General features: G+C 40.0%; 1 protein-coding gene across 1 annotated transcript; it reads right to left on the reverse strand.

Annotated features, from left to right (window-relative positions):
• Positions 1-5,534: 5,534 nt before the first annotated feature.
• On the reverse strand, positions 5,535-8,213 carry LOC137952669 (polyphenol oxidase, chloroplastic-like). The gene is made up of 2 exons (XM_068799735.1): positions 6,987-8,213; positions 5,535-6,251 (listed from the first exon to the last, which is right to left on the reverse strand). Exons 1-2 carry the CDS (start codon positions 8,211-8,213, stop codon positions 5,718-5,720), a joined length of 1,761 nt encoding a protein of 586 aa, XP_068655836.1. The 3' UTR covers positions 5,535-5,717.
• Between the last annotated feature and the right edge of the window lie 7,117 nt (positions 8,214-15,330).

Raw genomic sequence — 15,330 nt, forward strand, 5'->3', positions numbered from 1 at the left:
AAAACTATCTCTACTACAGATCTAACATCATCTATAATGCACGAAAATGACTATACAATGAGTTGAAGCAAATGTTATTCCCTATAGCAAACAATATCCCTAATAAAAATTAGTATTTTGTCCTTTAAGTCTTTTATCATTCATTCTTTCCTTGGGGTTTTAGTTTTGAAAAAAATTACCTAATTAGTTGTTCTATTGTTCTACCATGCACTTGTTAATGAAAATGCTTATTTATAATTGAGTTACCATGGACACGATTCATGAGTCACGTATGAGTGCGGTCAAGCAAGGATCCATTGACATTTGCCAAACAAGTAACAAACAAAGATTTATTCATTACTTCATAATATAGAATAGGAGAGAGATTCATTGAAGCCCCATGTGAGGCACATGTGATGTCCCTTTCCTAGTCCACATGTGACACTTGAAACTGTTGCTTGTAGTTCAAAAATGTTGCTTGAGGACCGGGAGGGGGTGTCACCCATGCCTAACAAAGGGGCATCTTATGTGTCGCTTCCCGTTCTATGTTAAGACGTTAGTTTATCCAAACTTGTATGGGTCTAAATTATTATTGTAGCTCTTTCTTTACTCTTCACCAATACAAATTGCCTAATCCTTAGTGATACTACCATCGTAATTAGCATCTCGATTTAATCTCAAATGTATGTGCACAATGAGATTTGTAAAACTCAACATTTAGAGTTTGAAAAGATGTGGGATAACCCAAATTTAAGGTCTAATGTAATAGACTCACAAGCAAACCAATAGTGAACTCAATTTAATTTATTTCAAGATAAGTTCAATCTGGTTGAGGCTTATTACCTTTTCAAGAATATCTCCTTGTTTTGGAACTTCTAAAATGATTTTATTAAAAAAAACTCCCCCTTTCATGCCTGCTTTTTTTCCAAACTACTTGCATTCTCATTGAGAGATATGAGAAAATCTGCCTAGAACTTTGGCCAATAAGGCATAAGCTCCATGCCTGAACACTCTTTGATAGAGTACAGTTAATTCTAGGGCCCTATTTTGTTAACTGTTCTAGCATGAGATTAGATTTTGAAGTGGCTGTTGTGTGATTTGAAGTTGAGGAGCATTTGAAAAATGGGGTTGTTGCATATAATTGATTGATTGATTGGGAGGGAGTTTTTTAAAATCCGTTTTTCATTGCTCTTATCTTTTGAAATCATTTGATTGAACTTGGTCTAGCAAATCTAAACTCAAGATTAAGATCCTTGACTAAAGAGCCAGATTTGTGAAATCATATTTGACTTGAGTTGGTTTGATTTAAAACTCCCATTTGTAAAACTAATCCTTTCATCAAGCTTTGATTTAAAATGTGGTCATCCAAGGACCTAGAGATGTTGTTTATGTTGAATAGGTACTTATGATTGTGTGCATAATATTGTGCTTGAATTGTGAAAGTTGGCTATTAAGAGGTATGTTGGAGGATATTAACAAGTTGGATGGTGATTGATGCAATTAGCTTATGTTTTTGTCTCTTATTCACTCTTGCTAGGGAGAAGGGTGTAATTATAATATTGGTACTTTTAGCATCTTTAAATAAAGCTTGAGGGGGAGGGTTTGGACAAGTCCATAGCCCTTATCTTTCTCCATTTTTCTCCCCTATGTGTGCTCTCTCATCTTCCTCTCCTACCTGTTCTCTCTCCTTTCTTCTATCTTCTCTCTTCTTCTCCTCTCTTCTCCTTCTTTGTTTTCCTTTTGTCTTTGAGTGAAGCATGTAATCTGTGAAGTCCTGAAAAATTAGTAAGGTATAATAGACCTTAGAAGCAATTTGTTGTACATATTGTGAGGCAACTCCAATCTCAGTGGAACTCCAAAACGCCAAAATGCTTTGCAAGTAGATTAGCAACCCATATTAGGATTGTGACTCACCATAAATCCAACATGTATATTTTACATTATTACTATTGCACTTACCTTGAGTACATGTGCTTATACCTTGATTATAAAATCATACATGCACTTTGACTAAACTGAATTAAGAGATACATAAAATCAAGTTAAAAGAAGTCAAATTAACTAGGGAATCTTGCCTAGACCTAACAAAAGGATATTCCAACAACAACTCCTAGGCAATCTAGCTTAGACCCAAACTTGGGATTTTCTGCAACAACACACTAGGTACACAAGGCCTAGACCATAATGGGAATTTCTGTAGTGCCTGCCTACACAAGGATGTATGACTAATAGTAACAACAAACAACACTTAGCAGCCTCTTCACATAGGTACAACAAACTCTCATGAAGCAGGGAATGGTCTTGCTGGGGTCACTTGCTTATTATTCAACCCAATCCCAATGTCTATCAAATAGGCAAATTTCACAATTCAACCACATCAAAATAGATACATCAATCCTAAGGGGCACGAACTCAGCCAAAAGATTCAGAAGGGTCCCGAGAAATTCTAGGATAAGCTTGCTTGCCTCCCAAACAAACCCATGCCCAACCATAGTTCCACATAGGAGAATTTTGGAGAGGGTTTAGGGAGTTTAGGGGGTTTAGGCTAATTATCTCAAATCAATACAAACCCCTTTTAGCTTAAGCTAATTATCAATTTTGACCAACCATGACATCTTGACTGATAAAATAAAGGTCAATTATGTGGCTGGCCCCCAACTAAAGGGTGTTATCTTCACCAAGAAGATTTTACCTTTGCAAAGGTAAGCCAAATCAGTTTTTTATCCTTCATATTTATTGTAGCTTTAGTTGTGTAGAGTGTCTTTGATTCTATTAGTTAGATATAAAGTAGTTTTAGTGGGTTCACATATGACAAATGTTACTCACTAAGTGAAACCTATATTCACTAAATAATCATATTTCTCTTCAAGGTTATTTTAGCATTTCTATCGTCTCCATTTTATCATGAAAACCTATAAAAAGAGTCTTTGTTTATTGTCCTTAGAGTCCTCTACCCAAACCTAAGCCTACAACATCATTATTAGGTCACCTTGGTCCCCAAAACAAGGTCTCCTACCCTAGCATAAAATCGGGGTCATAATAAACCTTTGAATTGGACTTAAAAAAACCCTAATAAACGCTAAACCCTAAACCCTACAGTCTAAACCCCCTAAACTCCCTAAAACCTAAACCCTAAACCCTAAACACTAATTAAAAAACTTAAAACCTTAAACCCTAGACCTCCTAAACCTTAAAAGTCCATAACCCTAATTCCAGAACTTAAACAGAAAACCCAAGACCTTAAAAACCCAAAAAGCCCCTACCCTAAACCCTAAACCTTATCTCGTAATAAACCTGAACCCTTAAAAAAATTGAAAAAAACCCTAACTCCAGAACCTAAACCCTAAAAATACTATAAATCCTTAACCCTTAAATATCGAGCACTAAACCCTAATCAAGATTTTAGACCCTCAACCGTAACCCTAAATCCCCAATTAAGCACAAATAACCCCAAATTAGGCACTGAAACCAAAATTAAATCAAATACAACACTAATTTAATCAAAAAAATTAGGGTTTATTTAAACCTTCTGAAATTTGGGGAAAACCGAAGTTGAAGGGTGAAATCGAAGCTGAATGGGAAAATCGATGCCTAATCGAAGTAGAAATAAAGCAATTGATGACTAAATATCAAAATCGAAGAAAATCGAAATCAAAATGGGGGAAATTGAATGAAATCGGAAGGTATCTTCGGGGAAAAGAGAATAGCGAGAGGGGAAAGGGAGTGGGAGGCCGAAAGGGAGAAGAGAGGGAGAAGAGAGGGAGGTCGAGAGGGATGGATAAGAGAGAGGGGGAAGTGAGCGGGAGGTTTAGAGGGAGAGGAGTCCAAGATAGAGAGAAGGACGCCGAGAGGACGTTCGTAGCGAGAGGGATAAGGGATAGGGAGGCTACAGACAGATGGGGCCGAAGAGATGGTGACCGGAGAGCGAGTCCGAGAGAAGAGACCTCGGGGGCGCATGGAGACGAGAGAGGAGGTGCGGGAGAGAGGGTGAAAAAAATCGAAAATGAGAGAGACCGAGAGAGGGGGTGCAGGAAAGAGAGGGGCAAGAGAAAAAAAACATCCAGGGTTCGAATCCTGACGTTTAATTCATCTGGATGATTAGTAATTTGGGGCGGACACCAGATTCCATAATTTATAACGTGGAGATGATGTTCAGTTTCATCTTAGTTAGCTAGATGACTTGAAGTCTGGTGCTTAACGACGTCAGGAGATAAATTGAGTAATGCGGCTTAAGTTCATCTAGTGAGTCAAATTGACAAACCCCCCCTCATTTCAAGTTCATTTTAAATGAATCTTGGACTGTTCTTGGTTAAAAAGTAAAAAAAAAAAAATGAAAATTTGATTATTATTATTTTTACTAACTATTTTTTTAGAATAATAATAGTTAAATTTTTATTTTTTATTTTATTTTCTTTTTCATTTTTTCGGATTCCAATCAGTAAAGTTTTCTTGCACATTGAATTATCTTTTATTTATTATTCCTTTTGATTTCAATTTATAATAGGAGCCTGCAACTTATTGCAGCCCGACCTTTGTTTTTCGGTAGATTATCCAAATTGATTTATAACAGGAAAAAGTTGAGACTTGTCAAAAGAAAAGTCTGTGACATGGGACTATGGCCTTAATTGAATAAGTTGGATTTTCACATTTCCAGGATCGTCGGATTTCCACTTTGCTATTGCAGATTCCCAGGAAACATCTAAAGCCTAGATTTCTCAAAGACTTTTCCCTCTACTTTTCACACTTCAAAAGTTTGGGAATTTCTTTAAGTCTTCACTCCAATTATATAAATTGTCGCTAACACATTTCATGGTCCCAGGAAATATACACTTCACGCTGCAAAATGAGGAAAAAACCAAAAGAGATAGAGACAGAGAGAGAAAACTTTGAAACCTAAAACCTAAACCCCAAAAAAACTTTGAAACGTCAAACCCATTAAAATTTTATTTATAGGGAATACCCATATGGAAATTTGGGCTTCGAACTCGGGACCAACCTGCTCTGATACCATGTTGAAACCAATTGCGTTAAAACCTCGAGGCATTAGTAAGAGGCGCAACAGGACCTTATACAAGAACCGGCCTGGTTGATATCTCGACATATTTATTATAAAAAATTTAAATAAAAACTTGTACATATAAGTGCACTCTTTTTCATAAATTTATAAATTTAAGTTCATAAAATTAACCATACAGTAGCGAGCTATAATGCCATACCAATAGGTGTCGTTTACTCTTATTTTTTGCGATTAGTTGGGTGGAAAAAACGAAAGGGGACGTATGAAATCTCTAATACGATAAAATTCTCCTCACTTTTTATTTCTTTTATTTTTTCTCCAAATTTTTTTATTACTTGAGAGAAAAAAAATTTAATTAAAAAGAGAAAATAACTTTTCATCTAGTTTTCTTTTCTCTCCATGAAAAAAAATCATTTTAATTCTCTTCATTTCTTTTCTTTTTTAGGAAACAGTTAAAATGAGACGTGTCTTTGTCACCTCTCCTTAAAATTGTTATTTCGGGATAGTTCGATTTATAAAATCAAAGAAGGGTGGGGCCTAGTGGCATCACATATATCCGTTCACTAACAACGATATTTTTTAAATAAGATGAAAAGACAAGATTGCCCCCACAATCTTCTGTAATTATTCCCAAGACACCACGCCCCATGCAGAAAAGAGACAGACAAGTCGACTCATTATAGGATCCTTCCACAGATCGATGTGGACCCCGACATACCTCTTAATAGGCCTGCGCGGGCACCAGCTCGATGTAGACCCCTCCGATCTTCACCTTGCCGTTCCTGGGGACGATGTTCACCGCGATCTTCTGCGCAGCGTCAGCGCCTATGTTCTCCAGGATGCTTTGGATCCCCAGCTGGAGACCCGCCTTGACGGTAGGTCCGTCTTTCATTATGTGATTGTTGTGTCGAAGTCTGGTGAAGCTTCCGGAGAACGTGCCCGGGCCGACGGTGTACGTATTCTGCAAGAGATTGTCCACGTACACGTCGAAACGGATCGGTTCTGGGTCCAAGATATCAATGTCGTCGATGAAGAGGACCTCCGCGAAGGCGGCCTTCTCCGCCGGAGTGCGAGAGGCTTTCGGCCGGGTGACGACCGCTCGGATGGTCTCGTTGAGAGGACGCGGCGATGGCCCGAAGTCGCTGATCAACTTGGGGTTTGTGATCGGCGCCGCTCGTGGTTGTACTGTTGGCACGCTAAAATTATTGTCTGCAAACCCGTACCCTAAGTCATTTACGTTCAGACAATCTCTCACCTGTTGCACATTTCAAAACAAAAAACTGTTTCACGCTAAACGAACAACTAAAATTTCTTTGATAAGTAGGCGTAATTAGAAGAAGATGATGATGGGTACATAATGCGAAAACGGGAAGATAAAAGTAACCGCAGCAAACCAAACTCACCTCGACACTTGTTGAAGATACTGTTAAAGATATCTCGCCTTGATTCAAGGCTCTATTTCTGTATATCCGTTGAGGATAATTAACCCTGATTACAGGCTAATTCTTTGTGTAATTTCCATTCTAGATTGATTGTAATATTCTGTATATAGCATTATAAAGCTTATAAATTAATCATCAACTCCATCTTCGGATTGTGGTGGTTTTTATCAAATCCTCTCATGGTATCAGAGCAGGCGTTCTACCCTGTCTCTGTCGAGCGATTCTAAATTTTTTTTCTCTCCGCCGAGTTTCACTACTTCTTTATTTTATTTTCACGGCGTCCCTGTTCATCGTCTCTGTCATCGTCGCCGTTGAAGAAAGACGTGGCAGCCTATGTGTTCATCTACAGCATCGCTCCGATGATGGAGCGACACGTAAACAGTCAAAGCTTACGTGTCACCTTTGACTGTCCACATATACAGTGGACCGGTCAAAGTTCAGTAGTTTTATAAATATTTTGTGGTATTCGTTATTATTATAAATAAGTTATTTTTAATCGGTATTTTGGTAAAATTCCCTAAAAAGTAACCCCAGCAAACCAAACTCACCTTGACACTGACCACCTTCTCGTTCTCGTCGTAGAAGATGAAGGTGGCGTCGAGCCAGTCGGGATCGTTGAACTCCAGAAGGTTCCCTCTCTTGTTCCTGTAGATATCCCACATTCGGTCGATATTGGCATGATGACCAAAAAAGATCGGATCCCTGGCCGCCGAGAAGAAATTGCCCATGTCTGTGTTTGGGGCTTCCACGTTCCCAACCCAAGCATGAACCACATTATGCATGCTTTCACAGTAGCCCATAGTTTGCTTAGACTTTCGGTCGGTTGGCGTATCCCCGGCTCTCGCTGGAGTTCCCATGAACAGCCGCGGTACCGCCAGAGTGGTCTTAAACATAGTGTCCAAGTACTCCAGATTCTTTTGCACTACATCCGCCGGCGGCGGCTGGTCCTCTATGTCGTAGCTGTAATTAAGATTGACAGAGTCATTGAAGTGGGAGGAGTTCCGGTTGGGGTTGTAAAGACTGGAGGAAGGATCCAAGTAGATATCCGGGATCTTCATCCCGGCTGGAACGTCGAAGTTCCAGTAAGGAAGAGCAAAGGTGTCGTCGTTGATAATTTTCCCGATGATCCTCTCCAAGAAGTATAGGTAATAGCGATGCCATGGGAAGAACAGCCAGCTAAAATGGACCTGCAACGGCGTGTTCGTTCCCTTTTGGTTGTAAGCCTCGTTACAGTAAGCGCAGTGGATCTGTGCCTGCTGCAGGTAGTTCCAAGGGTGGCTCCGGGGAAGGGCTTTCATCTGGGCTATCACACTCTTGAACCGGTCCTTCTCAAACTGACTGAGGAGGTGGGCCGGCTTCCGTCTCCGCAGGGGCGGATTCACTGGAAACTGGTAAGGTTGGACATTAATAGGTTTGCTAAAGTCATAGGGCGGGCAGCACTGGACCGGAACTTGGTCCCCATACCCATCCGGGTAGTTAGCCGAACGACAAGATGTAAGTTCCGGCGGCTCAATCGGAGCACCAACCGCTGAGGGGTTGCCGGCGAGAGCGGTGGCTCCATAGAACCCTCCGAGACCGAGCAGGACGTTGCGACGGTCCAATCTGGCCGGAGTGGGTTCACCACTCGTCTCGCTGCTACTTCTAATACTAGTATTTGCGCTTCTCTTCTCACGTACATTGCAGTCTTTGATCTGGAGCGGGCATGCATAGGAGGTAGGGGAGGAGGAGGAGGGGAGGGTGGGTGTGGGGACGCTGTTGGACAGCACAATTGCCATTGTTGGATCGTTTTCGTGCTGGGTTAGTGTTTTGAGTCGGGAGGGGAGAATGGGGCTTTAAATAGAGGAGTAGTGAGCTCCTTCCCGCTTCTTTTCTCTCGTTCGTGATTACTGGTCGGTGGGAAAGCGGTGGCAGAGATGAAGACCGGTAAAACTATTTCCTCATTTGCATGAAGCACGGGTTTCAGATAGGTCAATGCAAAATATGACACAATTATTGAATGAAAATTTCACGTTAAATGATTTGTAATTCCTTGAACCATATTGGCTGGGCGAAGATATCCAAATCTGGTCCCCTTTAAGCTAGAAAGCAACCAAAAGATTGAACCGGGTAGAGGGAACGATTATTATCCATATACATGTGGCCTACAATTAAAAAAAACAATCCACGTGCATTTCGTGGTTTATTTTTTATTATATTAAAATGGAAATGGGCCATCACTTTCAAAGCACATGGTGGTGGTACATATATGGGTTTTGAGCCGGTTCACACACGAGAGGAAGCGTCCACGTGGAGTTCGTGGTCTTTTCCGATTCCTAAATTGTTGCCTATCTCATTAACTGAACAACTTCACTCTCCATTATCTGCGGTGACTCGAACCTGGCATTCTCGATTCATCCTATTTTAATAAAAATATAATTTTTTATTTTTTTAAATAGTGTATATATTGAAACAAATTGCCAAGCGTGTTAGAGAATTTTTTTTCTCGAACGAGCCATTCTAAATGGGGAAAGGGTTCCTACACTAACGAAGATCAAGGTTCTTGAGACTAAACCGTATGAACGAGGGCCTGCGAGATCCAAAGACGATCAAGAACTTCTTATGGCAAGTTGAACGGTACTTCATAGCTTCAAATCTCACGAATAAGAAAGCAAAAGGTTAGTACCGTATTTATGTTTCTCATTGATGATGTTATCTTGTGGGGGAGAAGAAGACTTGGTAACATCGAGAATGGTGAAAACGTAGTTAACACATGGTAACTATTTCAAGCAGGAGTTGAAACACCATTTATTTCCCGACAATGTCGATTACCTAGCTCGAAAGGAATTGTGTGTATTGAAGAAAAAAAGGACGATTCATGAGTATATTCAGTCTTTTATTTCTTTAATGTTAAACATTTCTAGCATGACCAATGATGATCAATTTTTTCTTTTCTTGCAGGACTTCGTCCGTGGGTAGAACAATAGTTGATGCGTAGGGAGGTGAAGATACTTGCAATCACTTTAGCCACGACAAAGAAGTAGACTGTTTTTTAGAGAAAATCTGATGATAATGCTGCCACATCTATGGATATGTTGATTTTCAGGATTCTATAGATTTTGCTCATGGAGAAAAAGAGAAAGACACTCATTAGGAGAAAAACAAGAAGAAAAAGAGGTTATGGACTTGTATCCTAACCCTTCCCCTGAAACTCAATTTATAGATTAATCAAATTATAATATTACAATTATGACCCTAGAACTTTAACCTAATTACATCAATGATGATTATCCAAATCTACATAAATCAATGGAAGATAAATCAATTACATTAATCTAGGAAGATTTGCCAAATCTTCCAACTTATGTGATGAGGATTCCAGCTCGTGCTAAATCTTCCAACTCATGTGATAAGATTCCAGCTCGTGTGATGACTCATTATGCCACCTCACATGATCATGGTGGGTCCATATCTTATGGGCTTGGGCCCATCTTCCAACACTCTTGGATATGTGGGCCTTCATTGGTCATGTGGGCTTGGGCCCATCTTCCAATACTCAAGTTGGTATGAGAGAACATCATAAACTCCCCATCTTGCTACAAATGGTGTATAGGATCTTCTCATATAAAATGGACCCAACACTCCCCCTCATGCTTGTGGTCTCTTCCATGAGGCATAACTGGCATAAGTGAGAGTAAAATCACTCCAAGCCGTATGACATTGCTCCATACTCTAGTCATAACCCATGTTGGATGTAGGATATCTTCTGTAGGTAGTGGGTCTATATCTAATACTTAGATGTGTAATAAAACTCTTCCATCATCATGTATAAACCCTAGACATCGAATGTCAAGTGGTAGGAGTAATACATGCATATTAAGGGGGGTAATTACTAGAAAGATAATATTTTGGGGACACCTTGGCTTTCGTCATGCATAAAATAGTCAATGTTGATAAAAAATAGTAATTGAGAAGTCATTTTCAATAATAATCTCTCATCCAAAGAGACGCAATAGCTGCAGCTGAAATGGGCTTGGGCCCATATAATACGAACCAAAATAAAAATCATTGTAAAAAGGCCCATGAAATAATCTGATGTGAGTATTTGCACCAAATAATATACTGACCAAAGAATATGTTGTGAATACCTCAAACTAATAATCCAGTCAGAGAAATAAAATCGAGTTGCGCCGAGTCAAATAGTAAACCAATATATCCGAGTTGTAGAAGAAATATGTATAAAACTCGGGACCTGAACACGTGTATATCGAGGTAGAAAAATAAGTAGCCCGAGTCACGTTGACCCAAACTGGGTTGAGCCAAGTTAACTCGACAGATCTGAAACATCAAGGGATCACTGGGAACTCAGCCCGGTCCGGGTTGGGTCAGAATAGGCGCAGCCCAGCGCTGGATCAAAATTTCCTAACTTAGAAAAATTTAATCAATCTGCCTTCGTCTTCCTTACGGTGAAGAATTGCTCGACAAATGAACTTCTTCTTCTCCCCTTTGCCAAAAGACTCTAATGGACTCGGTACGCTGGTTGCATTCATCACCTATCTTTTCATCGGAAATAGAGTTTTCAGCATAGGAAATAATCGCGCAGAAACAAAAAATGGACTCACAAAATCGTCTTCTCCGAGCAGCTCTGAACAGAGAGGCAGTCGGTAGAACAACCAGCTCTTTGTCAACCTCGCGACGCCGAACAGAGTGGAATTGTAGGAAAAAAACTTGGCAGAATAGAAACTCGGCAGAGTTGTCTTCTCGATCACAACAATGGGATAACTCGGAGGAGTTTGGTGTCACATCTCTGGCACAGCAATGGAAAACGAAAAATTCTGCTGTCAAGGAAATACTTATCTGAGACGGTCAAACGACAAGATCAATGCTGGCACCGGCGGATTGCCCCAACAGTGCTACATGGAATAACGGTGTAGTTTCTAATCATGGCTACAGTCACATTCGTGAGTGGAGATAGAGAAGGCATGATAATGAAATGACAAATAACACAAAGTAGTGCAGCATCAGAGTATACAATCAGGTAGATGTCAGACCAAAGAGAAGATAAGTGAGTCAATTCGTTTAATGGTTCGCACTAGATACCGTGATACCAGACCGGGTTACTGTGAGACTGGATTAAGAACCATGCTGGAGACAGACAGAACTCGGTATCTCGCTTTCAACAGAAGCACTTTCACTTCGTTGATTAATTGAAGCAAAGGAGACAAGATATCTAATCTTGGCTTAGCCGTCTCTAGTGGCTATGGAACCGAGCAAAGAGATTTGTTCATGAAGTCACCATTCCAGAGAGAAAAGATAACCGAGAAAAATAAAAACTAGAAAGTTTTTGGAGGTGAAGTTATAAACAAACTATAAGCAATATGAGCAAAAGAAAAAAATGGGTTTATGGAATCCTGAAAATCAATGCTCTGATACCATGTTGATTTTCAGGACTTCATGGATTTAGCTCATGGAGACAAAGAGAAAGACACTCATTGGGAGAAAAATAAGAGGAAAAAGAGGTTATGGACTTATATCCTAACCCTTCCCTTAAAGCTTAATTTATAGATTAATCAAACTACAGTATTATAATTATGACCCTGAAACTTTAAACTAATTACATCAATGATGATTATCCAAATCTACATAAATCAAGGGAAGATAAATCAATGAGAATAGGAACAATGAGAACCATAAGAAGAAAGGTAATCTTAAAAATGAGAACATTTGGTGAAGGATTATCCAAGTAAGAAGAAGCTAATAAATGCTATTAAAGTGGACGATAGAGTCAATCAATTAGGTGATGAGCAACATGTTGAAGAACGTCGGGTTGGTTCGTTGATGTTGCTTAACTCAATCCAAGCAATGGTCGAGAAATCCATAAGTCATAAACTGATTTTACTTGATGGTTTGTTAAATGATGGCAAAGTGAAAACTCTGGTTGATTTGGGAGCAACCCACAACTTCATCTCGGAGCAGGAAGTTACACGATTGCACTTAAGGTGGGAAGTGGCTAACAGTCGAATAAAGGTTGTCAATTCTGAAGCCAAACCCATGCTTGGGGTGGCCAAGCATGTTCTTGTTATCATTGGGAAGTGGGTTGGCTTTTTGGACTTCGTTGTAGCTCATTTACACGATTTTAATGCGATCTTTGGGGTAGATTTCCTTTGTGAAAGCAAGGCCTTTGTAATGCCCTATATGGGAATGATAGAGATTACGGATGAGGAAGGACCTTGTGTAATTTCCGGTGTAGGAGACTATGTAAAGGGGATAGCAGCCATGCTTATAGCCCTCCAACTTAAGAAGGGTGTGAAGGGTGGAGAGTCCAACCTTCTTGTTTCTTTGGCAGATGAAAAACGATGAGTTGAAGGTCGATCCATGCCGATTGAAGAAGAGGAAACCCTAAAGAAGGACTTCATGCCGAAAGATTTGCCATGGAGGGAGGTTTTAAACATGATTAGGGGCGATCAGAGTGCCAAAAAACCAAATTTGGCACAAATTCGTTTTGATGCAAAAGCGCATGAAAAGCAACTCAAGAAGGAGCCAACAAACTGATTTTTTGACTTTGCCACATTTGTGTTCATGTCGAGCGAGTATGCAGTAGAGGAGGCCTTTGTGACGGGATTGCAAACCCTTGTGTCACTTGACACATTTTCAAGCAAGTTTGGGAGGAGCCCAATTGACTTGCATTTTGCCAAACAATTGAGGGAGCACATCTGTTTGGTAGGTGTTTCTTCTCAGCCATCAAGGAAGGTAACGCAACGAGGGCGAACATGACTTGGGCAGCACAGTTGTAGATGGTTGTAGCACGGTCGACAACCAATTTTGGTGAATTCATATGTTGGACGGCCAAAGTGGAGAACTTTGGTGTTGGCATCAAAATAGGGTTCCCAAGGTGGAATATCAGCCCCAAGTCCGTAAAAAGACCATTTGGCGTAAAAAAACACTCTCACATGTCCCAAAAATGTGAACCTCGCACGAAACAGCCAAGGTTGCAGCAACAAGGGTGCATGGGCGTGTGCAGATTGTTGTTGCAGCCCAACCCCCCCACGTGTGGCTGCACAAGCATGTGGGCATGTGAGCATGCGGGACGCTGGCACATGGGATGCGCAGGAGTGTAGATATACTGGCACGGGCAAGGCGCGGGTCACTAGTGGCAAGCATGGGCCGTGCGGCTAGACTTGCACACATGGAGCGCGTCTAACCCTGCTCTCTGGTGGCAAGCATGGGTCGTGTGGTTAAACTTACTAGCACAACTAAAATTTCTAATTAGATCATAACTTAAACACGTTTCTCTAGGTTTGGGTTGTTATGCCTAATTAGTTTAGTGTAAAAAATCATTTGTACATTGAATCTCTACTTTACACTTCTCGTTTTACACAATTTATACAAAAATAGAGTACATAAATTACAAGATTCATTTTTGTAATCTCTTGGAGGATAAATCAGAGGAAATCCTCCTCTGATTTATTGGGATACAACTCTTGTTAATAGTCCCCCTCAAGTTGGTGCATATAGATCTTTGATGCCCATAGTCGAGAAAAAAAATTCAAGAAGTGGTGGACGTTCGATAACATAGCCTTGAAGCTATTCAAGGGCTAGAAGACGATGTGCATGCCACCATTGTAGTTCTAAAGGCATATACTCGCAACAATCTTGTTGAGATGTGAATGGAGTTAGAAGAGATGTGGACGAGAATGGTGATTCTCGAACGAACCGTTCTAAATGGGGAAAGTGTTTCTACATTAATGAAGATCAAAGTTTTTGAGCCTAAACTATACGGGGGCTTACGAGATCCAAAGACGATCAAGAACTTCTTATGGAAAGTTTAGCAGTACTTCAAAGTTTCAAATCTCACAAATGAGGAACCAAAGGTTAGTACCGCATTTATGTTTCTCTTTTATGATGCCATCTTGTGGGGGAGAAGAAGGGTTGCTAATGTCGAGAATGGTGAAAACTCAGTTGACACATGGGAATATTTCAAGCGCAAGTTGAAACACCATTTCTTTCCCGACGATGTCGATTACCTAGCTCGAAAGGAATTGTGTGTATTGAAGAAAAAAATGATGATTCATAAGTAGATTCAGTCTGTTATTTCTTTAATGTTAAACATTTATAACATGACCAATGAGGATCGATTTTTTTCTTTTCTTGCAGGACTTCGTCCGTGGGCAGAACAATAGTTGAGGCGTAGGGAGGTGAAGATACTTGCAATCACTTTAGCCACAACAAAGAAGTAGACTACTTTTGAGTGAAAAAACTGATGATAATGCCACCATATCTATGGATAGAAAAGGGAACAATGAAGACTATAAGAAGAAGTCTTCTTGGAGACGAACTTCTGAGGAAGAAGAAGAACTATACGAAAAAATGTATTCTTAAAAATCGAAAGATTACTTATTTCCTTTGATAAGGAGAACATTTGGTGAAGGATTGTCAGAGTAAGAAGAAGCTACTAAATGTTATCAAAGTGGACGATGGAGTCGAGCAAACAAGTTAATCAACATGTTGAAGAACGTTAGGATGCGTCGTTGATGTTGCTTAACTCAATCAAGTAATGGTCGAGAAATCCGTAAGTCATAAACTGATTTTTCTTGATGCGTTGCTAAATGATGGCAAAGTGAAAACTTTGGTTGATTTGGGAGAAACCACAACTTCATCTTGGAATAGGAAGTAAGACGAGATTACACTTAAGGTGGGAAGTGGCTGACAGTCGAATAAAGGTTGTCAATTCCGAAGCCAAACCCGTGCTTGGGGTGGCCAAGCATGTTTATGATATCATTGGGAAGTAGGTTGGTTTTTTGAACTTGGTTGTAACTCATTTGCACGATTTTAATGTGATATTTGGGGTAGATTTCCTTTAAAAGCAAGGTTTTTGTAATGCCCTATAATGGAATGATAAGGATTACTAATGAGAAA

Source organism: Aristolochia californica, unplaced genomic scaffold, assembly GCF_029961685.1.
Source record: "Aristolochia californica isolate CCGP_79_NKW_82.1479 unplaced genomic scaffold, dmAriCali1.0.hap1 SCAF_16, whole genome shotgun sequence".
Classification (NCBI taxonomy): domain Eukaryota; kingdom Viridiplantae; phylum Streptophyta; class Magnoliopsida; order Piperales; family Aristolochiaceae; genus Aristolochia; species Aristolochia californica.